Source organism: Sciurus vulgaris, assembly GCF_902686455.1.
Source record: "Sciurus vulgaris genome assembly, chromosome: 3".
NCBI classification, from domain to species: Eukaryota; Metazoa; Chordata; class Mammalia; order Rodentia; family Sciuridae; genus Sciurus; species Sciurus vulgaris.
Window position 1 is genome coordinate 24154861 of NC_136463.1, and position 25380 is coordinate 24180240.

A 25380-nucleotide genomic window follows, 5' to 3' on the forward strand; every position below is an offset into this window, starting at 1 on the left:
TTTTTTTTTTTTTTTTTTTTTTTTTTTGAATGCATATTGATAGGAAAGAAGAGTAAAGCTTTATTTATAGGTAACATAATTTATAATTCTATATGTAAAAAATTATAAGGAAACCACCAAAAGATGCTTTAATTCATAAACAAGATAATAGGCTCATTAGATACAAGATCAATATACAAAAAAAAAAAAGTTGTTTCTATACATTAGCAACAAGCAATTCAAACATGAAATAAAGAATTCCAGTTGTGGTGGCACGTGCCTATAGTCCGAGTGACTCAGGAGACTGAAGCAGGAGGATCTCAAATTTGAGACCAGCAATTTGAGACCCTGTCTCAAAATGAAAAATGAAAAAGGATGGGTATGTACTCAGTGGTAGAGCACCCCTGACTTGGATCCCAGTACCACACAAAGAAAAAGAGAAAAGTGAGCAATAAAAAAGTACTAAAGTATTTACAGGTGAAATAATATGTCTGGGATTTGCATTAAATACTGGAGCAAAAAAGGAGGGGGAGTAGATAAAATAAAAATACTGGAATTTTGTGTGTGTGTGTGTGTGTGTCTGTGTCTGTGTGTGTGTGTTGATGGGGATTGAACCCAGGGCGTTGTGCATGCGAGGCAAGCTACCAACCGAGCTTTATCCCCAGCCCTGGAATTTTTTTAATGTGAAAAAGACGTGAGGATGTAGCTTAGTGTTAGAGGGCTTGCCAAGCAGGCATGAGGCCCTGGATTCAGTCTAGCACTGCTAAATAATTTACAAAGGATAACTTCTTTTGACCTACCCAATGTAGTTCATTTTTGTATACCTTGCAAAAATCCACTTCTTTCCTTACTGCCATATCTCAGTAGATGTTTAAGTAAAAGAGCAGAGGCAAAGCTTTTGGACCTCATATTTGACCATATATAGCAGAAATTTGTTAGCATTCTGGTGTTTCTGAATCTGCAGAGTACACATAGATCTCTTACAGTTCACATAAATATTTTGCTGTTAATAGCTATTGATATTTCCAAATGTAAATGAAGCACCTTCTTCCTCTGATGCAAATTCTCATATACAACATAGTCCTTTTTTGTGAATGGTATCTGCCTCTTTTTCAGTGGGAAAGATTTCAATATTTATAGCTGCTTTTTGGAAGGTATGGAAATTTTACAGTTCTGAGATATTTTATATATCACACATACACGTGTGTGCGTGTGTATTTACTGAGAAATGCGTATGATTCAGTAAAGATGTGTTATTTTATTTATTCATTATTTTCTCTTTTTTCCATTTTCAGTACATGTACTAGCCTCAGCAAGTTCTGTTCCAAACTCAGGCACCTTGACTTGGCTTCCTGTACATCAATAACAAACATGTCTCTCAAAGCTCTGAGGTAAATTTCTTATAATAAGCATGTCCATTAAGAAATAATTTCTTGGGCTGGGGATAGAGCTCAGATGGTAGAAAGCTTGCTTTGCAAGCACAAGGCCCTAGATTCTAACCCCAGCACCACAAAAAAAAAAAAAAAAGAAAGAAAGAATTTCTTAGAAAATAACGGAGATGAAATTGGAATTGAAGGTAACTGTTTTATTCATATATACTATAGTTCCAAATAGGTCTTTTATTTTACCACTTTTCCCAAGTTTTAATTACAGGTATATTCAAGTGAAATGACTAGGGGTAGCTAGGGTTTCTGAACAGAGTAGCATAGAACAGTTTTAAAGTATTGGATTTTTATAAAGGCTTACTTTTAAAAAAAGAAAAGAAAATGGCCTATGTTATTATAGCTTAATGATTAAAATATGGTTCTAGAAATAGGATATTTACCAGGTACTTTGGGTGAACACAGTCCTTCTGAACTTTTCCTTGTTATCTCATAGCATTGTTATTAGGATTCAACAAGATATTAGGCTAAACTATAAAAAGTTGTGCCAATGATAGTCAGCAGTTTTTATTTTATAAAAATAACTTCAAGGCAATCATGGTGGTATGCACCTATAATCACAGGTACTTGGAGGAGGCTGAGGCAGGAGGGTAGCAAGTTCAAGGCCAGACTGGGCAACTTAGTGAGACCCTCTCTCAAAATAGAAAAATTAAAAGGACTAGGGGTATAGCTCTCTGGTAAAGTGCCCCTAGTTTCAGTTTCCAGTACTGCAAAAATAAAAATGTGACTCCTTTTAGATTTTTCTTGTGAATATTGAACAATATACATATCCAAGACTATTTGCCAGGTAGGGTAATGAGTATGACAATATTTATAAAATGTTTTCATATAAATGATCTCATTTACTTGAAAGCCTTGTGAAGTATATAGAACAGACATTTACAGATTAAAATATATATGTATATATATAAAGTTGACAAATGCCAAGGACTGTTAATGCAACTATGAGAGAAAACTATGAATAAGATGTTGTTGCTCAGTCAAATAGGAGATAAAGACTTCTAAATGTGTATCATATTACTATGTAATAAGTTTATGATAGGAGTGAGTACCTCAATTTTGGAAGAACATAGAAAGGACTATGGCTAATCTTGGACCAAGAGGTTGAGATAGGCTTCCTAAAGTGACTTCTGTGGAGTCAAAGTATTAATGTTGAAAAATGAACTTGAACCTGAATCTCCTGTCTTTATTTTCTGGATCTTTTTGGTAGGCAGGAATATTTAAAAGTTTGTGGATTTGGGGGTGTGACTCAATTGTAGAGCACTTATGTAGCATGCGTGAAGCCCTGGGTTCAGTCCCTAGCGCTGGTGGGGAGGGAGGACTTCTGTAAAAGTTATGCAGGGTTCAGTGTTTCCAAAGAAGATGTGCAGTTCTTTCAAGGTCCAAATGTGAAACTAAACTGATAAGGGCAGAAGAGATCAAGATGAAGCTAAAGACAGAAATTCAATACAATATACACTAACTTCAGTCTGCTGGAAAAAAAATATTGCATAAATGTCCCAGATAAGGAAATATACAGAGCCTTTGCAATTTTTTTAACTCAAAGTTTAAAAGTTCTCATTATTACTTGATGGAGAACCTGGGTTTGAATCTGAACTTTTAATTACTCTATAAACTTGAACAAATCAATTTCCATATCCTATCTATAGTCAAAAAAGAATACTGTGCTTTTGTAGTTGTTAAAGCTGGATTTGAGGTGACCTTGTTGTTGATAAAAGTTCCACATGAACATCGCAAAAATGAGACCAGTGCCTTTGGAATTGGATGTAGTGATATGCTTGTCTCATTTTGTTTTATTCTAAGTGAGGGGTGTCCACTGTTGGAGCAGTTGAACATTTCCTGGTGTGACCAAGTAACCAAGGATGGCATTCAAGCACTAGTAAGAGGCTGTGGGGGTCTCAAGGCCTTATTCTTAAAAGGCTGCACACAGGTAATATTCCATGTAATGCTTATAAAAATCAGAAGAACCATGAGCTTTTTGTAGTCATGACCAAGATGTTTGTCTTGAGGGAAATGTGGGTTGTGTGTATTTTTTAAGGTTTTTTTTTTAGTTGTTTATGGACCTTTATTTTATTTATTTTTATGTGGTGCTAAGAATTGAACCCAGTGCCTCACACATGCCAGGCAAGCACTCTACCACTGAGCTATAACCCAGCCCCATTTGTGTATATTTTTGACCCAAAGATTTTTTTTTTTTTTTTTTTGTGGTGCTGGGGATTGAACCCAGGGTCTTGTGCTTGTGAGGCAAGCACTCTACCAACTGAGATATATTCCCAGCCCCAACCCAAAGATATTTGCTTATCAAAGATAAAATATTTTCCTAAAATCAAAGAATGAGAAGAATTAACATCCGACCAAAGATAAATTGCAGCAGGGTCAGAGTCGGGTGACAAACTAACACTGAAGGTGTACCATAGACAAGAAGGGTTTCATACAATTTAATCTGTACCAGAAAGTAAGTTTCTTTACTACCTAATACTTCAAACCAGTTAGGCAAGTGAAACAGTCCTAGAAATTTTCTCTTGCTTAACCACCAGCCCATCTTTTTAAATATGCCAAGTATGTAGCAACCTGCATTTTATAGTGTTGATACTTACGCCCTCCCAGTCACATCACAAATTCAACATATTTTGTCATTAAAAATTTTATAGTTTTGAGGCTTGGAATGTTGTTCAGCAATAGCTTGCTTGCCTAGTGTGCATAAGGTCCTGTGTTCAATCCCCAGTACTACCAAAAAAAAAAAGTGCAGTCTTGCCAGGCACCGTGGCATTCACCTGTAGTCCCAGCTACTTGGAAGGCTGAGGCAGGGGAGGTTGAAAATTGAGGCCAGCCTAGGCAATTTATTGAGACTCTTTCTCAAAAGAAATAGGAAAAAGGCTAGGCAATTTATTGAGACCCTGTCTCAAAAGAAATAGGAAAAAGGCAGGATATACCTCAATGGTAGAGTGCTCCAGGGTTTGGTGCCCAGTACCACCTGTAAAAATCAAAACTTTTTTTTTTTTTTTTAAACAATCTTCGTGTTTTACAGTGAGGAAAGGAAAGGAATTGGCCAAATAGCACCTAATGATCAAGAATGGATTTAAACCTGGCATGGTGGCACATGCCTGTAATCCCAGCTGCTTGGGAGCCTGAGGCAGGAAAAGAGTCTGAGACTAGCCTGGGCAACTTAATGAGACCTTATTTCAAAAGGGAAAGAAAAAAAAAAAGTGAATTTAAATGTGACTGATAAAGTAGGACTTGTCTCTGTCTTATTTTATTAATGGTATGAAATCCATACTTTGGATTCCATTAAAAATTCCCTCATTCTTTTACCACGATAGGAGGAATTTTGTTGTTCGAAATTGAGCTTTGGATGTATGACTGCCTTAAAACAACAGCTTGAGCTTCTAGTTATTTATGGAATCCTGAAAAATATTGATTGGAATGCATCATTATGATCAATTACTTACCATCTGTTCTCAGCACTGTAAGCATGCCACTGATCTTCCAGCAACAGATAAACATGATGGATTCCTTTCTTGGCTTTCTATCCCCAAAATTTGTTTTTAAAAATCTTTATAGGTGGTATAGAAGTGTGAAAATCATTTTAGCTTGTTAATCCCTCTGCAAAGTACTATGAAGTACATTTAATTTATTAGAAGTAAAATCCATAAACACTAAGCAATTTTTATTTCATCTTTTCCTTGGTTTGATGATAATAATGTGAATTTGAGGTGGTAAGAAATAATTTTTGAAAATACTGATAACCCTACTACTAATAGGAATTACTTTGTTATGTGATTATGGTTTTATTATTTCTGGTTCATTGTTCCTTTGGAACTTGGGTCACTATATTGAGAATGTATTGATGAATGTGTACATTCTTAAATCTTTCTCCTTTGAAACAATGTTAGTAATAATTTTTTCTTGTTTTTTTTAATCTATTTAGCTAGAAGATGAAGCTCTCAAGTACATAGGTGCACACTGTCCTGAACTGGTGACTTTGAACTTACAGACATGCTTAGTAAGCATCCTTTCCTACAATGCTTCTGTGTTAGTAATTCCTTTCAGTAATATTGTTAAGAATTTCATCAATACTAGTGATTTTTCCATTACAACCCAAGGGATCCAGTAAACACAAAGATGACTTTTATCTACTTAAGAAAAACTGTTTATTATTAAAAGTAAACTTCAGTATTAAAAATTTACAGTCACACCTTATAACTAATTATTATGTATTAGTGGGTTACAAGTGTGGGAAAACACTGACCTAAAACTGACAAACAAGCTAGGTGCAGTGGCAAAGGCCTGTAATCCCAGCTACTCGGGAAACTGAGGCAGGAGGATTACAAGTTTGAGGTCAGCCTGAGCAATTTAGTGAGACCCTGTCTTAAAATAAAAAGAGCTAGAGATGTATCTCAGTGGTGAAGTGCCCCTGGGTTCAATCCCCAGTACCAGGAAAAAATAAAAAATAAAAGTTGGCAATCAGTATGTATCCTTTAAATAATTTTTAGGTAATGTCTATATTTGACACTTTGGCTTGTTCACACGATCAACCTTTTTTTTTTTTTGGGTGCTGGAGATCGAACCCAGGGCCTAGTGCTTGCAAGGCAAGCACTCTACTGACTGAGCTATCTCCCCAGCCCCATGATCAACCTTTTTGTGTCTACCCCAAAACACCTAAATTTTACTTAAATAATTGCTGAAACTATTCAGGACCTAGAACATTGACAATATACTTTAGCTTTTCTCTCTTGGCTGAAAATTTACACATGTATGTTACCTTGGAACAGAAGTCCCTCATAGCAAAGAAAGCAGTTGATAAGGGTTCTCCTTGTATGTGCTTCTGCTTGTTATATCCTCTCCTTCTTGTCTGATTACACGTGGAACTTGAAAGTGGTTGTTTATAGGTGATGTTTAAAGGACTACATTTTAAGCAGTTTAAGCTACCCACCCTTCCACCTTTGAGGAAAGGTACTGATAAGGATCTACTTTGCTCCTAGAAATTGGATTAAAAGAATGATATCCCTATCTTGTTTTGTTTTGTTGAGTGGGGTCTTACTATGTTGCCCAGGCTGGTCTTGAACTCCTGAGCCCAAGTGATCCTCCCACTTCAGCCTCCAAAATGCTCATACTAGAGGGACACACAACCATACCAGCTTTTCTTGTTTTAATTCTGACCATCTGCCTGGAATGGTGACTTGAGAAGCTGAGGCAGGAGGGTGGCAAGTTTGAAGCCAACCTCAGCAGCTTAATTCTGACCATTATTTATAGTGTGTGTGTGTGTGTGTGTGTGTGTGTGTGTGTATCATTCTGATAGCCATAGTTGCTAACTATCAGAATTTGCCTAAGTTCATTTATAAAGCTAAAATGTTTAACCTGAGAGAGTAAGCACAACAATTATAAACATGGTACTATCATTTTAGAGTTCTAGAGGAAAACTGTCCTGTTCTGCCCAAAATATGACTAAAGTACAGTCTTTGACTTTTTGCCCTTTGTTGGCTAATTTGAAAAAATAAAAGTTGGGCCAAGCATGGTGGCACAGTCCTTTAATCCCAGTGACTGGGGAAACTGAGGCAGGACGATTACAGGTTCAAAGCCTGCCTCAGCAACTTAGTGAGGTCCTAAGAAACTTGGCAAGACCTGTCTGAAAATTTTTAAAAAAGGAAAAAAGGGGTTGGGGATATAGCTTAGTGATTAAGTGCTCCTAGATTCAATCCCTAGTAATAATAATAGTAATAGCAATAATAGTTGGATAAATTTTACTATTTTATTTTATTTACTTATTGCTGGTGATTGAACCTAGGGGCGCTTAACCAGTGTTTTTAAATTTTGAGACAAGGTCTCTTTGAATTGCTTAGGGCCTCACTAAGTTGCTGAGGCTGGCTTTAAACTCACAATCCTGCCTCAGCTTCCCAAGTTACTGAGATCAGGTATGTGCCACCACACCTGGCAAATTTTACTATTTTTAAAATTTTAGTTAAAGTACAGGCAATGCAATTTTCCTCAGTACTGCCACATAGACTTTTTTCTCTTAAGAGATGGTTTTACTATGTTGCCAAGCCTGGCCCCGATTCCTTGCAGACGATTGATGCTCCTCAGACTCTTGATTAGCTGGGTCTTTGGCATAAACCACCGTGCCCAGTTAGACTTTAAAACATAGGAAGAAAGGGGCAGCACAGTCCTACAAATACTTGCTTATATTGTATGTCACAAATTTCATTGTCCTACTGAATCTACATGTTTGATTCCTGCTTGTCTAGTGATAATGATGCATCATATCATTTGTATAGCACTTTTTCAGGGACTTTCGCCTATGTATAAATCTGATTATTTTATACTGATGACAAATTGTGTATCTGCCTTGGCATCCCTTTTTTTTTTTTTTTTTTTTTTTTAACCCCAGTACTGGAGATTGAACCAAGGGATACTTTACCACTGAAATGCATCCCCAACCCTTTTATATTTTGAAACAGAATCTCATTATGTTGCTTAGGGCATGCTAACTTGCCCAGGCTAGCCTCAAACTTTCAATCCTCCTGCCCCTGTCTCCCCAGTAGCTGGAATTATAGTGTGTCCCACTACACCTAGCTCTTTTTTACTTTTTTATTTTGAGACAGTATCTCACAGAGTTGCCTAGGCTGGCCTTGAACTTGGAATCCTCTTGCCTCAGGATTTTGAGTCTCTGAGATTATAGGCATGTGCCACCAGGCCCAGCAACATCCAGATTTTTTATCTGTATTTGTTTTGTTTGCATGATATTGAGAAGATGCTTATTTAAATGGTGGATATTAAAAGTTGGGTTTTTATTTTTATTACTTTTTGCAATTGTCCTTGCTGTTTAACAACATTGCTTGATTCAATAGTGATGGCAGTGGAGCTTTATTTTTAGGCGTACACAGAATTAGGGAATCTGACAAGACAAATTGAGGTGCTGATAGACTCTATCATGTTAGGTATTTATATGTAACTTTTTTATAATAACATCCTTAAATGTGTGTTCTTTTTCATTCTAAAGTAATTTGAAATAAAATCATTTAAAAATAATATAAAATTATATCTGAGTTAAACACAACTATTTGTTTCCATAAATTAGAATGTTCTTTATATTCTAAAAAATTCAAACAGAAAAATGGATGCTGTTGTAAAATAGCAACAATCATCCACAGGTGTTTTGTTTTTGTTTGTTTGAGATTGAACCCAGGGGCATTTTACAACTGAGCTGTATCCCCAGCAATTTTACTTGGGGCCTCAATAAGTTACTGAGACTGGCCTCAAACTTGGAATCCTCCTGTGTCACTGAGATTATGGGCCTGCGCCACCACACCCAGCCACACTTATTTTTTCCTCCAGCCAGTTTCACTTTGAACTTATAAATATGTTTGTACTGTTAAAATACTGCAGTTCTTGTTTGTTTTCTAGGTTTTAAAATCACTTAATTGAATCTGCCCCATGCTGTTACTGTTCTTAATAAGTTAAAAGAATCCATTATAGCTTCTTGCCTTTGTGCCAAAAGTGAACCCAGATTCTCTTGCAACTAAATCAAAAGGAATTGAAAAAAGAAAGTGTTCATTTTGTTTTAGGTTTGCTATCTGATTAATATCATACCTGCCTAGATTTCTTTTGGTGCTTATTTTCACAGAGGTACTGGTTTTCCTTATTTTTCTTCTACTAAATTACTAATATCTGTGGATTTTTTTTTTTTTGCTCTTTTTTTTTTTTTTTAGCAAATCACAGATGAAGGTCTCATTACTATTTGCAGAGGGTGCCATAAGTTACAATCCCTTTGTGCCTCTGGCTGCTCCAACATCACAGATGCCATCCTGAATGCTCTAGGTCAGAACTGCCCTCGACTTAGGTAAACATTTCTTCTTTAGCAGCGCAAAAAAAATCAAGGAAAAGGAACAAGAGTCTACTTCACCCATATTTATTCTTTGGAACTTTGAAACTTTAAGATAGATACTTTGAAGTCACTGTTCTCTTAGATGCCCACCTTCTTGCTTTGTACCCCAATTATGTGTAATGGTCCCAAAATTCTACTACTTGCTACCCATATGAGAAAAGAAAAAAAAAAAAAAAACAAAACACCATTTATTTTCGTTACTTAAGAGTGAAATACACTGGACGCGGCAGCACATGCCTGTAATCCCATTGGCTCAGGAGGCTAAGGCAGGAGGATTGAGAGTTCAAAGCTGGTCTGAGCAACTTAGCAAGGCACTTAGCAACTCAACAAAAAAATATGTAAGAAGGGCTGGGGATGTGGCTCAGTTGTTGAGCACCCCAGGGTTCAGTCCTCCTGCCCTAGTCTCCCCAGTAGCTGGACCAAAAAAGTACCAAAAAAGAATGAAATAAAGATATTTAATTTATGCTTTCATATAATTCCTTCTCAAAGAAAATTTTAAAGACTCACCCTCAGGCCATTTATATTGTAGTTATGATGCCAGGTACATAGCAGATAGTATTCAAAAAGAAGAAACAGCTTTATAGGAGGACCTCTTTTGTGCTGATGTTCTTCTGTATTTCTCTGTGGCTTCTGCTTTTTGCTCAGATATGGGATTGGCTGGTTATCTAAGAACTCTGTATCAGTGTGTAATATACTATCAAACCTATTTTGATTTTGTAAGGAGCACGTAAGAGTCTTGTAATGAATGGGGATGATCCCCATGTACCTTTTTTTTAAAAAACATCACTTATATAAACTTAGGAGTTCAGCGTTGTTTTAGGTACTTTACAAATGTTAATTCATTTAATCTCCATAACATCATATAATCAGTGTTGTTACCATCACTTTGTAGATGAGAAAATCAAAGCACAGAAAGATGAAGTAACCTGCTCAAGGTGTCATAGCCAGTAAGTGTAGGAGCAAGAATTCAAAGCTAGGCAGTCTGGCTCCAGAGCCTATGAAACTACTTTTCTTACACATAGTCATAAAGCAATAAAATTTTCTAAAAAAAATTTAGCTGGTGATAGGCATTACCATAACTGTTGAAAGAACATTTGCCTGTGGTATCAAAATTCCTTCATAGATGATAGATTTATTTTGATCAAAATAAGAATATCAGGAGCTGGGGATATAACTCAGTTGGTAGAGTCCTTGCCTTGCATGCACAAGGTCCTGGGTTCAATCCCCAGCATATACACACACACAAAAAGGAAATATCAGAAGTCTAGAACAGAGTACTTCTGAGGAGACAGGGAAGTAACCAGACCTCTCTCTAAAATATTACACGCTATCCTTTTCTATTTTAAAGCAAGAGTTCTTCAACTCTATCCTCATGTGTGGTTCATTATATTATTAGATTGTAAAGGCTGTCAAATGTGACCATCACAAATTGTGTTTCAGTTAGTTGCTCTCTCATTGAATGCACTATTCATTTCTACTTACTTTTCAGTCGATGATTTCTTTACTTCAGATTTAATTTTTTTAACTACTATAGTAAATAATTTGTAAGCAAATAAGTTAAGTGTTACTTGGTACCATTGTATGGTACCGGTGTCACCAAACTTTTCACAGAAAAGAGCTACTTTTGATTCCCCAGTGTTTAGTTGGTATTTAGGTTGGTGAGTAGCAGTTGGTAAATAGGTGAGTGGCTACAAGCCCAGCTTCCATCTTCACTGGCTCCCCTTGGGAGCCTATGAGAGGAAGCAGAAAGCTTTCTAAGTATAGAATTTCATATTTGGGACATACCTGTAAATTAAGCAGTCCCTTCATTACATTATTTAAAAGATATTGAAATCTGAGTGAATCTACATGTAAAATGGAAAGAAAATCTTACTTCAGGAACAGATTAAATAAAATAAAATATTTATTGCCATTTCCTTTGTTTTCTAGGAGCAGGCTGCCCTCTGGGGGTAAGCAGTATGCCATCAAGAAGGCTTTTAATGCATTTTGGCATAACTACAAGCTTCAATTTTATTCCTCTGTGTTCTTTGATTGCGTCACCTTGAAATGTGGTATTTATAGGACCACTTTATGATGACTCCACAACAATAAATAGCAAGATCTGTATATAGACTTGCTTAACTATTAATATCTCTCTATATTATGAAATCCTTAGAGAATAGTAAATTGTTTTCTTAAATTTTGTTTTAATAAAACCAATTTTTAGGGACCAATAGCTTGACTTCCACTTTTTTTTTTTTTTTTTTTTTTTTTTTACAGAATATTAGAAGTGGCAAGATGTTCTCAATTAACAGATGTGGGCTTTACCACTCTGGCCAGAGTAAGTGTTTTCTCCAGGTTCCATAGGTTTATTTTCGTATGTTTTGTTGGTTATTTTTATTACAGAAGAACAAGCAGCAAGGGAAATGTAGCATAGCAGAATTGGGTGTGTGAGAAGGGGGCATTCTTCTGTAGCTAGTGTCCTGAGCATTCTCATGCTACAGCTACAGGTTTACCAATGCCAGTAAGAAGACAAACTGTTCTGGAAAGGCAAACATGCATTGGCGAGCATGACACTCCTCCATGAGACTTAAGTTCTCCATAGTTTCATAAGATGATAAATTAAGCAGGTGAAAGACCTTGTTACTTGATATGTGACTAGTGGGTGAGAGTAGAGTTCAAAGCCTGGTTTTAAATGGAGAGGCTTTAAGATATTTTCTGTATTCTGAAGATTTAAATACTTGGAATGGTTTATAAATCTGTAAAATAATAGCATTTAAAATTATACTGACTTTGACCAACATTATAAAACAGAGGGAAGGTCATTTGCTTTCAGGTAGATTAATGAAGTTGGGTGAAAGCCAGTACACCCAACTAAAGGAGGGCATAAAGCTTGCTTCCTCTCTTCCCAAGGAACAGTTTTTATTAAATTATTTATGATTGAAAGGCTCTCTGTATTGGCCCAATATTAATGATCAGCAAATTTATTCCCTCAAATGTGTTTAAGATTTTAGATATTTAAATGTGGAATAATTGAGAAATTTCACTGTGATCAAAGCATAATTGTAATTAATGTAATAAAATAGAAAGTCACACTAGAATGATACCAACCCTGAAACACTAAGATTTCATCAGTATATTTAATATAGCCTCTCAGTTTTCTGGACTTAAAAGTTTTCCCATATTTAAAATGTTTGTACTGTATTGTTTGGTTTTGTACTTTGTAGAATTGCCATGAACTTGAAAAGATGGACCTGGAAGAATGTGTTCAGGTAAGATTATGGATTTGTATTCACAAATGCAGTGTGATAGAAACTACTTACATAATACATGCACATCAGAATGTCCATTCCTTACCCTAGTGTAGGACACTGAAATACCTGGCAGCCTTGCTGATTCTTTATTTATTGAGGTGTCTTCCAGGCACACGAGGCAGACGTGCTCATGGCATAGGTGTTAAAAAAAAACTATGAAAATACATGCCATCAGTCGTGTTACCATTAGAAGGGACACCCAAGTGTTCAGACCACAAAGCTGTTAAGGTATTTTCTTTTGCCAAGTGCAGTGGTGCACTTCTATAGTTCCAGCTACTTAAGGGGCAGGAGGAGCTCTTGAGCCCAGGAGTTTGAGGTCAGCTTGGACAACATAGCCAGACCATATTTAAAAAAAAAAAAAAAAAAAAAAAACTGGACACAGCAGGGTATACCTATAATCCCATTGACTCAGGAATATGAAGCATGAGGATCCCAAGTTCAAGGGTAGCCAACCTCAGCAACAAGACCCTGTTTCAAAATAAAAAAAAAAAAAGAAAAAGAAAACTGGAATGTATCACAGTGATAAAAGTGCTCCTGGGTTCAAACCCCAGTATCCCCCAAAATAAAGAAATAAAAGAAAAAAATGAAGAAAGAAAAGTACTTCTGTAACTTTACATAAAGATCACTTTTTTTTCTTTTTATTACTGAACTACATCCCGAGCCCTTTGTTCATTTATTTTGTGTTTTGTTTTTGGAGACAGGGTCTCACTAGATTGTTGAGGCTGGCCTCAAACTGGTGATCCTCCTGCCTCAGCCCCCACAAATTACTGAGATTACAGGCCTGCGCCACCACATCTAACCTCTACTTATCACTTGTACATGCCTGAGTGTCTTCTGTGTCCTTTCCACAGTGAGTCCTGAATGGATGGCTACCTGCTCTGTCCACCATTTCTTAAAGAGTTGAAGATGAATTTGAAAAGAAGCACTGATTTGCTTTCTGTCCCGTGTATATATATACATGATATATATATATGATAACTTAAGAAAATCCCTTCTTCCTCCTGAATGTACATAGTTCACCCAGATTCTAGCAGTGCCTGTCTGCCACCCTTGGTAATATAAATGACTCCCATGTTATCAATTCTGAGTTGCAATATGCCTTACTAAAATGAGGCCAAATATCTAGCCAAATCAGGCTGCACACGCCTATAATCCCAGTGGCTTGGAAAGCTGCAGCAGGAGGCTTGCAAGTTCAAGACCAGCCTCAGTAACTTTACAAGACCCTGTCTCAAAATTTAAAATAAAAAAGAGCGAGGGATAAAGGTCAGTGGTAGAGGACCCCTGGGTTAATTCCCTAATGGTACAAAAATAAATGAATAATAAAAAATAGGCCAAATATCCAAAAATTTGAGGATGCTTTGATTTTAATTTTTTTCATGGAGCACTTTATTCTTTTTTTTTGGTACTGAGAATCAAATCCAAGGGCACTTTACCACTGACCACATCCCCGACCTTTTTATTTTTTGTGACAGGGTCTCAGGCCTCACTAAGTTGCCGAGATGCTTTGAACTTGGAATCCTCTTGCCTCAGCTGCCTCCTGAGTCACTGGGATTGTAGGCATGCACCACCACACCCAACTCAGCACTCTTCTGATTGTTTTCTTTGATGTTTCCAAGAAGGTAGAACAAGATCCAGTGAATAGAAGTAACAAGGGGACAGATTTTGATTTATTTCAAAAATAAAACAGAATTTTGAACAAGTGTCCAAAGATGAAGACTAGAACCAGATGTAGTGGAGCACGCCTGTAATCCAGGCTACTCACGAAACAGGCAGGAGGATCACAAGTTCAAAGCCAGCCTGGAAAACATAGTAAGATCTTTTCTCAAAATTTTCAAAGGACTGGGGTTGTAGCTCAGTACTGGAATGTTTGCTTAGCACGCCCAAGGCCTTAGATTCAATCTACAGTACCATCCCCCACCAAAAAAAAAAAAAAAGATGAAGGATAGATTAGAGAAACCTAAATGTGCTCAAGTCTAGCCTGGGGGAGTTCTTACAAAAGAGACTCAGGTAGCCTATTAGACTTAAACCTAAAGATTCTGTTATTTGATTATGTCTAGACTACAAATACAATCAAGAATGAGGTGTAGCCTGTGGTTTTATTTAGAATTATACCTAAAATAAACATGTGTTTCTTTCAGATAACAGATAGCACATTAATCCAACTTTCTATACATTGTCCGCGACTTCAAGTATTGGTGAGTTTGACTTTCAAGGTTTTATGTGTCTATTTGGTTTAATCAAAACATAGTACTGCCAGGTGCGATGGTGCACACCTGTAATCCCAGTGGCTTGGGGGGCTGAGACAGGAGGATTGCAAGTTCAAAGCCAGCCTCAGCCACAGCAAGGCACTAAGCAACTCAGTGAGACCCTGTCTCTAAATAAAATACAGGGAAGGGCTGGGGATGTGACGCAGTGGTTGAGTGCCCATGAATTCAATCCCCAGTACCCCCTGCCCAAAAAAAAAAAAATCCATACACACACACATAGTACTATAGTCCTGGTTAAAGTAAGATACCAGCTCTTGTTTTTCTCTTAGTGTCTGGCTACCGATTTTTGGTAAAATATGGTTCTCAAAATTGCCGACTTCTAGAGGATCTAGGGAAGACCTAAGTGAAGGGGAAAAAAGTCAGGTTTACAGGGGGAGTTACCCTAGGTACTACTTCCAGAAAGACATTTTGGTTGACGGTTCTGTATCCAGGTTCATTTGTGGTGTGTTTGGTGGCATGGTCCTATCCAAAATTGGGTCAAAGGTTCCAAGTTTCTCAAAATCAGAAATTTAAGGAAAATTGATGAAGAGTTATGTATGAGAGGTCACATCTAACAGCTGTCAAAATTGTCTTCAGCTAATTAATTGTTGGGTCATGCCCCTGCACTTGATATTCAGCATTTATTCCAAATATCAGGAAATTTTGTGCATAAAAACTTTGAGCTCTATTTGTCCCCCTAGAGAAGAATAATGTTGCTTTGGGTAGAGGGTAATTTTTAAAGTTATCTTACTTTGTTTATGAACTAGTTCATAGTCATGTGAATTTACAAAATATATTTAGAATCACACACAAAAGTATCAGTCATTGGTTGCCAAAAGCAGAACCCCAGCAACTGTATTTTGCATTCTTTATTTCATCACACATGGATCTAGTGATGGTTCCATAATCATCAAAATCAAAACAGAAAGGTCATCTTTCTGATTTTACACAAGTCTCTGGCTAACAGATTATCAGAAGATATTTCAGCATCATTTTTTGCTCTATTTGGCCACAGAGTCTATCTCACTGTGAGCTGATCACAGACGATGGAATTCGTCACCTAGGAAATGGGGCCTGTGCCCATGACCAGTTGGAGGTGATTGAGCTGGACAACTGCCCACTAATCACAGACGCATCCTTGGAGCATTTGAAGAGCTGTCACAGCCTTGAGCGGATAGAACTCTATGACTGCCAGCAAATCACACGGGCTGGAATCAAGAGACTCAGGGTAAAAATGGCTTCATCACTCTCCAGCTCTAATGTTCTTAGCACCCTTTCTTTTATTTTCCTTTGTTTTCTTTTCTTTTTGTTTTTCTTTTTCCAGATTCAGATTCCTCTGGTTTTTATATTTACTTGGACATTTAGCAAGGAGAAAAAAAATGGAGAGAAAATGTAAGGGTAGATAGTTTTTTACCTGTGGTTCCAGATGGAAATTTAGTAGAAAAATGCCCACTGAAGGAATAAAGTAGGTCTCCTCCCAGCAGTTTGTCCAGTAATGTCCAGAGCTTAATCACATCCCCCAAGTCAAAAAAAGCACATGCCATATTTTGGCTCTAAAGGAAAGAAAGAATGTTTGGTTAAATAATAGGAGCATTTTGCCTCTCAACTATATCCCCAGTTCTTTCTTTCTTTTCTTTTCTTTTTTTTTTTTTTTAACTAGGTATTGAGCCCTGGGACACTTTATTGTGGAACTATATCCTTCGCTCTTTTTATTTTTTATTATTATTATTTTTATTTTTTTGGCGGTGCTGGGGATTGAACCCAGGGCCTTGTGCTTGTGAGGCAAGTACCCTACCAACTGAGCTATATCCCCAGCCCTCTTTTTATTTTTAATTTTTAGATGGGATATTGCTAAGTGCTTAGGGCCTCACTAAGTTGCTGAGGCTGGCCTCAAGCTTGTGATCCTCCTGTCTCAGCCTCCCAAGTCTCTGGAATTACATGCATACACCACTGCCCCTGAATCCCCCAGTATTGTTACTATAAAAACAGGTAGCAAACTCAGTGGAAAGCTATCTGGTTCTGTGAAAAGTGGTACTCTGAAACCTGAGTGAGCTGTTGCCATAATACCCTTGGGGTCAGAACTTGCCAGTGGGAAATAAACGTGACCTTCATCCCCTAAGTCAGAAGGCAGGTGGGCATGGAAGTGAAGACCTGCAGCACACAGCAGGCAGTCATCCTCTCCATGACTGCTGACCAACCAAAGAGCAGAAGTGGTCGACCCATTTCCTGCTAATAAATGGTGACCATAAAACAATAAGTATGAAAGTTATGAGTTGAGCTGCGTATAGTGGTGTACACCTGTAATCCCAGCAACTCAGGATGCTGAGGCAGGAGGATTGCAAGTTCAAAGGCAGCCTCAGCAATTTAGTGAGGCCCTGAGCAACTTAGCAAGACCCTGTCTCAAAATAAAAGATAACACAGGCTGGGGATGTGGCTCAGTGATTATGTACCCCTGGGTTCAACTCCTGGTACCAAAACAAAAAAAGTTATGAGTTAACTTGATTATTTAGAACAGCATAGAAAGTAACAAAGTTTCTGCCCTGTTTTCATCTCTGTTCAGCCCCTCAGTGTTTTTTCTCAGAAGCAACATTGTTCTTTCTGTGTAAGCCCTCTATCTTAGTAATGTTTCTGTCTTGTTTCAGACCCACTTACCCAATATTAAAGTCCATGCCTACTTCGCACCTGTCACTCCACCCCCATCAGTAGGGGGCAGCAGACAGCGCTTCTGCAGATGCTGCATCATCCTATGACAATGGAGGTGGTCAACCTTGGTGAACTGAGTATTTAACTGACACTTCTAGAGTTACCGTGGAGTCTCTCCAGAGGAAGCAACCCGTGTTCTGGGCAAGGATTACAAAGTGAGGGCAGTGTTCAGATCCCCAGAGCCACACGTACATATGCATACACACCCTCACCCACATCCACTCTAGCTCTGTGACCATGGGACTAAAGTTTGTGCTGGCTTTAAGTGGATTGGTAAAACTTAACCATTCCTGTTGGACATGCCCAGAAGAAAATCATAGGCCAAGACAGAGGGAGGGGCATTCCAGCAAACCCATTGTTACTGCTACTGTGGTTTCTTTTATTTTGTTAAAGGGTTTCTTTGGGAATTTTAGAACAGTAACTGCAGTCCTCCAGAGTCAAGGGAAGCATGGAAAAACAACATATGATATATCCAGGGACCAGAAAGAAAATTTATTTGCAACCTAGAAATGGTAGCCATCCATTGTAAGATGGCTACAGAGCTTCTGTGCTTCCTGTTTCTATGCCAACATGCTGAGCATGCTCACAGAGAAGGCTTGTCCATTCCTCTTGTGTTTTAGTATTTGGCCCAGAAGTTTCTTAAATGGCTACATTGAAATCACTGTGGTCCAAACATGATTACTTATTCACCCAAATTGTCTTTATCTGTATCACACTTATGCACCTGTCTTCCTTTCTCTGTTGCTCCCTCTTAAACTTTTCTCAGTCTGTCACACCTGTTCATAGTCTGTCTACTCACACTCAACTGTTACTCTTTTGCTCTTTTGTGTTTACAGTTTGCATTTTGGATGATTAGTTGGGGTTATCAAACATTTTTGAAAAAAAAAAAACATTATCAATAAATATTTTTAATACTAAATCTTACCATTAGGGGACCCTGCCTGAATCTTTGCCAATCTGAAGGGAAATTTTAACAAAAGTAAGAAAAGTTACAAGAAGAAATCGAGCTAAAACTATTTTGATGAAAACAAACTTTGCCCTTTTGTTTCTGTTCTATCTTGTGATGATACGTGATAATTTGCATGATGTCCCCAGTATTCCCCCTGCAATTTTTTTTCTGTCAAACTCCACTAACTTATTAAAAGAGAAATACAGTTAGTGAAGAGTAGATGAGAATAGATGGTAGATTCCAAAGCAGCCTGAAAGTCCCCACCATCCAAGCTCAGACATTAATGATTAACATTATCATATGTTCACTGAATGTAGGTGTGATCACCTAACCTGTGTCTGTGAGATTATTTGGGTTAGCAGGAATGCTGCTAGAGGAGCTGTGCAGACTAGCCAGCCAATTTCTTTTTTTCCCTCATTTCAGCTCATCAGGGATACAAGAATGGCCATATAACACCTAGCCAGCTATATGTCAGTGTTAACAGTGTCATATCTAATGTTGGTGCCTCAAAGGACCTGATCTTTCAACCATATCTCTCCTCTCTCTGCTCCTGACTTCCTCTGAATAGTGTGTGAAAATAGCCAGGTGAAGGCATTGGGGCAACTAAAAGAGCACCTTGAGAGGAAATAGAGTTCAGTATCTTCCCAGCTTGGTCACTAGGCATCAGAGCTGAGGGAAGGAGTTCAGAACCCATGATTCAGAGTCCAAGAAAAAGCCTCCTCCCCCCCACCAAAAAAAAATCATTGAGAACGAGGAAAATAAAATTAGTTTCTAACACATAAGAAGATTTCTGAATCCCAAGGTTAGAAGCCTTGCGTGATTTTTTTTTTAATTGGATAATTTGGGGTAAGGTGTCTTTTAGGACATTAATGTGCAATCCACTATGATCTTAGATCATCTTTTGCATGATCCATGTTATTTAAAGGCTTTTATTTTTAATGCTGAAGGTACTAGTTCTGCCAGCATATATAAGAGAAAGTCTGCTTTATTTCTTCCATTGATGTAGAAAATGATCAAATGAAAGGGTCCTAGAAGTCTATACTACCCAATATCATTTACCACATTAAATATGTTTTAAATCCTATTTTATTATGCCTTTTTAAAAGTTCGAATCATTTTTTTTCATTCCTTCTTCCCCTTATCCTTTTTTCAAATTATAAGGAATATTTATATTTTCTCTCTCCCTCTCTCTCCCTCCCTCCCTCTCTCCCTCCCCTGCCTTCTCTCTCTCCCTCCCTCTTCCCCTTTCCTTCCCTCTCTCTCTCCCTCTTGTATTTTTGAGATGGGTTTCTCACTGTTACCCAGGCTGATTGTGAACTCCTGGGTTTAAATGATCATCCTGCTTCAGCCTCCCAAGTAGCTGGGCCTATGGGCTCATACCAATTCGTCCAGCAGGAATACATTTATTTATTTTTCTTATTATTATTTATGTGGAGATTGAACCCAGGAGATTGAACCCAGGGCACTCTACCACTCAACTATATCCTTAGTCCTCTTTTTTTTTTTTTTTTTTTTTAAAGACAATCTCACTAAGTTGCCTAGACTGGCCTTGAACTTGTGATCCTGCCTCAGCCCATTGAGTCACTGAGATTAAAGGTGTGTACTCCAGTACCTCACAGGAATATATTTTTTAGAGACTAACTCTCCTGGCTATCCTCCACACATACAAATACTTACATGCATACACTCACTTCCAGATGTGGTTGATAATATTCAGATCCTTAGGTCATTGGTTCAAACAGAACTAAAAGAGAGAACTATTTAAAGGTCATCTGCTCTAAAGTATATCTACTTTTTTAATGCCTGAGCAAATTGACAATAAAACCTAGATCGATCAGTGAATATGGATTTGAATTGCCTGAGTTGAGGCTATTAAGATACTTCTTTCTTTACTTCAAAGTTTTAGCGTCCCTATTATTCACTGATGTATCAAAAGTCTTGAAAATGCTGTTTCTCTATGCAAAGAGGGTACCCATATGCAGTTTCTTTAGGCTTACCCTGGTGTTACCTGCTATGAAGGCAAATTTCAGCCCATCTGGGCCAAGAGCAAACATCAAGTGAGAGAGAACAAAAGTCCAGGGGGATGCAAAACTGACTTATGGTCAGGTAGGAGCCTTGTTCTTTCTCAGGAAACTTCAGTCCCATCAAACTTGGAAGAAAATACATTTTTTTATGTCGACTTACACCTATACTAGCTGATGAATATGCTAGGATTACATGGTAAGTTTTGTCAGGTGGAAAGGGTTCTGATACCAGAATACATTTGTCCTCAGCCTTTGGAATACCTTTTTTTTTTCTTTTGTGGTACTGGGAGTTGAACCCAGTGCCTTATGTATGCAAGGCAAGCACTCTACTACTAAGCTACAGTACTTTTTTTGTTTGTTTTTGTACCAGGGATTGAATCCAGAGGCACTTAACCACTGTGCTACATCCCCAGCCTTTTATTTTTTGAGACAGGGTCTTGCTAAGTTGCTTAGAGCCTCACTAAGTTGCTGAGGCTAGCTTTGAACTTGTAATCCTCCTGCCTCAGCCTCTCAAGTAGCTGGGATTACAGACATGTGCCACCACATCCAGCTCTGAAATGCTTTTGAGAATTCAAAAAAGCTTCATGTAGGAAAAATTTTCCTTAGGAAAAGCTTGTTGGTCCATTTGTCTAATTTCATAGCCACTCCCAAATATGTCTTTTATGATGAAAAAATGCAGAGTAAACAGAGAGAAGAGATTTAGAATAAGTAAAAAGCTTCCCTCAAAGCTGTTGCTGTGAGCCTACAGGTGAGCAAGAAGAATTACTACACTGTCTCTGGAGAAAGTTCTTGAACATCCAGATCATTCATTTATTAAAGCCTTCTTCTAGTCTTATCCATTTCATTTTCTGTCGGAGTTTGCTACATCAGTATTTTTACATAATATTCATCAACCCCTCTGAGGTGATTCCAGCTTTTTTTTTTTTTTTTTTTTTTTTTTTTTTTGGTACTGATTCACCTTATCCTTCCTTCCCACACCCATCCTGGTCCTCTATTTAAAGCCTCCATCTGCCCCCCAATAATGCTGCTGATTTATTCTCAGATGTCTCCAGTCTAGCTGCTTCTTTGAGTTCTTGTCGTCCTGATTCAGGTAAACTATTGTGGGCAGCCTTAATTTAGTAGCTGTTAGGTGGCTTGGACCATTTTTCACTGGGTGGGTTTTGGTGTTTGCTTACTGAATTTTAATTGGGTTTAAAATCAGACTGTTGTATATGAGAAACAAGAGGATCTGACTTGATTTTTCCAATATTTGGAATGCAAAAGCACATTGTACTTTGGGTTTAAAATGTTTTCTCCTCCTTTCCAGCTTTCATCTTTACTAGATATAAAAGTATTCCAGAAATTGTTTTTGTAAATTTCCAGTCTGATTTCTACATCTATTAAGTTGCTTTAGCAGACATATAAGTCAGAAATTTCACATATCCCTTGTATCAAATATTTTAGAGGGGAACTTGGTGAATAACTTTATGATGCTTTTGTGTGTGTGTGGCTTTCTAGACTATTTGAATTTGTCAGTATAGCCATAATGCTACAGTGACCCATCTCTTATTACCTTGTAAAGTGCATTGTTATTAGTTTGATAGCCTACTGACACCATAGGGGACTAAACAACATATGCAGTGGAACCTGTCTTGGCTTGAAGTTGTTGGGAAGTGTGAGAGTGGTAACTGAAGAGGGTGACTTCTTGCCTGCCTGTGTGGACTGCATATCCTTAGGCGGCAGTGTTGTTGGGAAAAGAACACTTGTGGGTCATGATCGGTCCTTGGGACATACAATGTTTATTGCACTGAACCTCAAAGACTGCTGGTACCAATTGCCGCCAGTGAGAGAAAGGGTCTAAAGGAAAGTGCCCTTCTTATGGTGCCTCATGGCTGACAGACTCTTTAATTGGTATGCTCTTGAGTCTGGAGCATTTTACAAAAAAATTCCTCCTCTTTCTGCCTGCCAGTTCCAGGGTTTTTAACCACCTCAACCCCAGGCACTGTGAGTTAGCCAAGTCTCCTGTGAGAGGAAGTATAGAATGTTTGGTTGAAAATCTTGAGGTAGAATTCCTAACCCTCTTAGATCTTGAACCAAAGAATTCTAAAGCAGTAGGAGGTTGAGGGGAATACAAAGTTGGTCCCAGCCTCTCCTTACCTTTCTATCGTAAATTTTAATTGAAAGAGAAAGCTGATGACCTTGTCAATAGCATGTAATTGACCCAAGTAATCTGAGAATGAAATTTGACTGTAAATTGCTATATCAAATTTCCTAACTTAACGTCTTTATTCTCCAGCAAAGTGCATAGGCTACTTAAGCACCAGTTGCTCTAACCCTGCCTTCTTACTTGGGACAAACTTTCTACCTGGCAGAAAAACTACCATATAAGGCAAGTGTTTTGCATGAAGGTCTTCTGCAGCTTCCTGCTCAAGCCAAGTATACCTGTCCTACTTGTTCTGTCCTTTTTTTTTTTTTTTTTTTTTTTTTTTTTTTAAGACAGGGTCTTGCTAATTTGCCCAGACTTCCCAAGATACTTCGTTTACAGGCATGTGCCACCACACCTGGCTTCCACTTTTATTCTTAGGAACATTGAATCTGTGCCTCTGAAGCCCTTTGATTCTTAGAAAAGTCAGTATGTACCCTCTCAGCTGAGTCTGAGTGAACTTTAGGATTCCAAGAGAATTACAGTTAATTTTCAGGAGAAACAAAATTTGTTGGACAAACTCCTGTGAAATACTAGAAAATGTCCATCTCTGCCTCACATGCTTTTTGCTTAAGTCATTGTAGAGTTCAGTTCACAGATATTTAGTCTCAGTTTTTCTTTAGCCAGAGTAGTTTCTTGCCCTTTTAGGGAAAAACGGGAGTAAGCAAACCCTTTTATTTTGTGTGTTTTCCAGTGTCTTATTTTGAAAACTTGGCATGGGGAAATGGTATGAAAGGCTCAAAAGAGAGGAACAAATCAGTTCTAGAACTGGGGTACTTTGCCTCAGGATCAGTAGGTGTTCTGAGCTGCCTCACACCTGGAGGGGTTTACTTTCCTCTTTGTCTGATGAACTCCATGCCCTTGATTGGCAATGAGGGCTTCTTTCTACACCTCTAACTAGATGAAGATTGGTACCCCTGAAAGAAACACCAGGGCTTCCCAGCTGCTTCTGGACATGGCTTTAGTACCAGGACAAGAGCATGTGAGCAGTAAACTAGAATCCTAACGCTAGGAAGAGATGGCAGAAATGAGGTGTCCAAACATGTACTTCTCTTTTGCCAAGCACCCCCCCAAAACAGGGAAATCTTTAAAGTTATGTGTTTGTTTTGTTTTGTTATTTGTTGTGGAAGAAGAAAACATTGCCCCACTTAGTACTTACAGTTATTAATTCAGATCTGTGCCACACTGCTGCTCACACATATGTGTTTCTTAGCTTAACCCTTCTTAGCTCCTGAAGTTATTAATCTACTATTTTTCTCTTATGGCACAAGAGAATGAGAACCTAAAGACAGAAAATCCTAACTTGAAAAAAAGTCTAAATGGTATGGTTTGGTTAATTACTTTATCTCCCTACCCCAAGACAAATAATTTTCTTTCTTAGTGCTATATAATCTTTAATAAGTGAAACCTTTGCTGCTACTTCCCTGGGTTTACATCAAGTTCTTCCCTTCTCAAGAATAGTTTCTTTTCTGTACTTCTCTGATGACTGTTAATTTCTAATGAATACAAAAAGGGATGAGCCTGTGATTTCTTCTCCTACTCCCCATCCCACCCCCACATCACACACTAACCCTTAACTCCTGGAGCCTGTTAGCACATGTACAAGAACTGTGGGGCCAGGCTCATCAGAAGCTTACCATGTTCTTCTTCATGCTGCAGCCCCAGAGCTGGCCCCCAAGGATCTGTGACTACCCACTGCAGAGGGTTACTGTATAGGGAGAGAGGCTTCTTAATTTTGCCTTTCTCCATTCCTGTTTTATCACTCAGCCTTCAGATGCTTCCCACTCTGGCCTCCTTCCTTTTCCTCCTAGGAATTGTTTCCAGTTAACCTGCTGCGTACATTTCCCAGCTGCTCTGCTCACCTTTGCCCACCTTCCAGTGACCCTGAGAGCACAGACCTGGGTGATGTGGCCTGTGCAGAGCTCAGAGAACTGTGAGGACTACCCATGCCTGTCAGACTCTGCTTGAGAACAGAGATGGATGGGTAAATGGTGCTGTTGGAGAAATTCTTATTTTCAAACCAGGCTGCTTGATTCCTGCATCCCACTCCAACCCCTCCCCTAAGAGGTGAAATGCAGAGTGGGTCACACCACTCAATCTGCTCAGGAGTGCTTCAATGTGTGGGAACTGCTGCTTGCTTGTTTCTCCACAGAACCTGCTCCAAGGCCCAGCACAGTCCCTACATGGTGACTTAATACCGGGTTCCATTAGCTGTCAAAGTGACTGGATTTCCACCCAATATTTTTGGCACTTGAGGATGGGGGGGAGTTATTTAAAATAAATAAAATTTGAGGTGGCAGTAGAGGATTCCTTTTGCTTTAAAATCTTTGGACTAAAAAAGAAATGTTTTTATATATAAATATATAAATTGTTATGTAACTATTATTGTTTCCTGTATGTTCTAATTTTGTTTTATGATGTAATTAAAGGAAATAAGCTGTGAAGACTTTTCATTTTCCTGTGGAAATAATCTGACTTGGAGCTGTGATTACTAACTTCCTTGAACTGTAGAACTACAAAGACACCTAAGGGTGAAGGACTTCTCTTTGGCATCTAACACTTTTTAATACCCTTTACTAGCCTGCCTTTCTTTCTTTCTTTCTTTCTTTTTTCCAGGCAGGGACTAGCTAAGTTGTCCAGGCTGACCTCATACTCAGTCCTCCTGCCTCAGCCTCCCAAG

The 25380-nt window shown here is 38.2% G+C and overlaps 1 protein-coding gene across 11 annotated transcripts in view; it reads left to right on the top strand.

The window, feature by feature from the left end:
• Positions 1–25144, top strand: part of FBXL20 (F-box and leucine rich repeat protein 20) — a 107728-nt gene extending 82584 nt beyond the window's left edge. For all 11 annotated transcript variants that reach the window (XM_079132024.1, XM_079132030.1, XM_079132029.1 and 8 more), the window contains 9 exons: positions 1275–1370; positions 3225–3351; positions 5350–5424; positions 9128–9258; positions 11563–11623; positions 12510–12554; positions 14735–14791; positions 15858–16070; positions 17485–25144. In XM_079132024.1, coding sequence (XP_078988150.1) covers positions 1275–1370; positions 3225–3351; positions 5350–5424; positions 9128–9258; positions 11563–11623; positions 12510–12554; positions 14735–14791; positions 15858–16070; positions 17485–17592 — 913 coding nt within the window. In that variant the 3' untranslated portion in view covers positions 17593–25144. The remainder of the gene's footprint in view (positions 1–1274; positions 1371–3224; positions 3352–5349; positions 5425–9127; positions 9259–11562; positions 11624–12509; positions 12555–14734; positions 14792–15857; positions 16071–17484) is intronic.
• Positions 25145–25380: the final 236 nt, after the last annotated feature.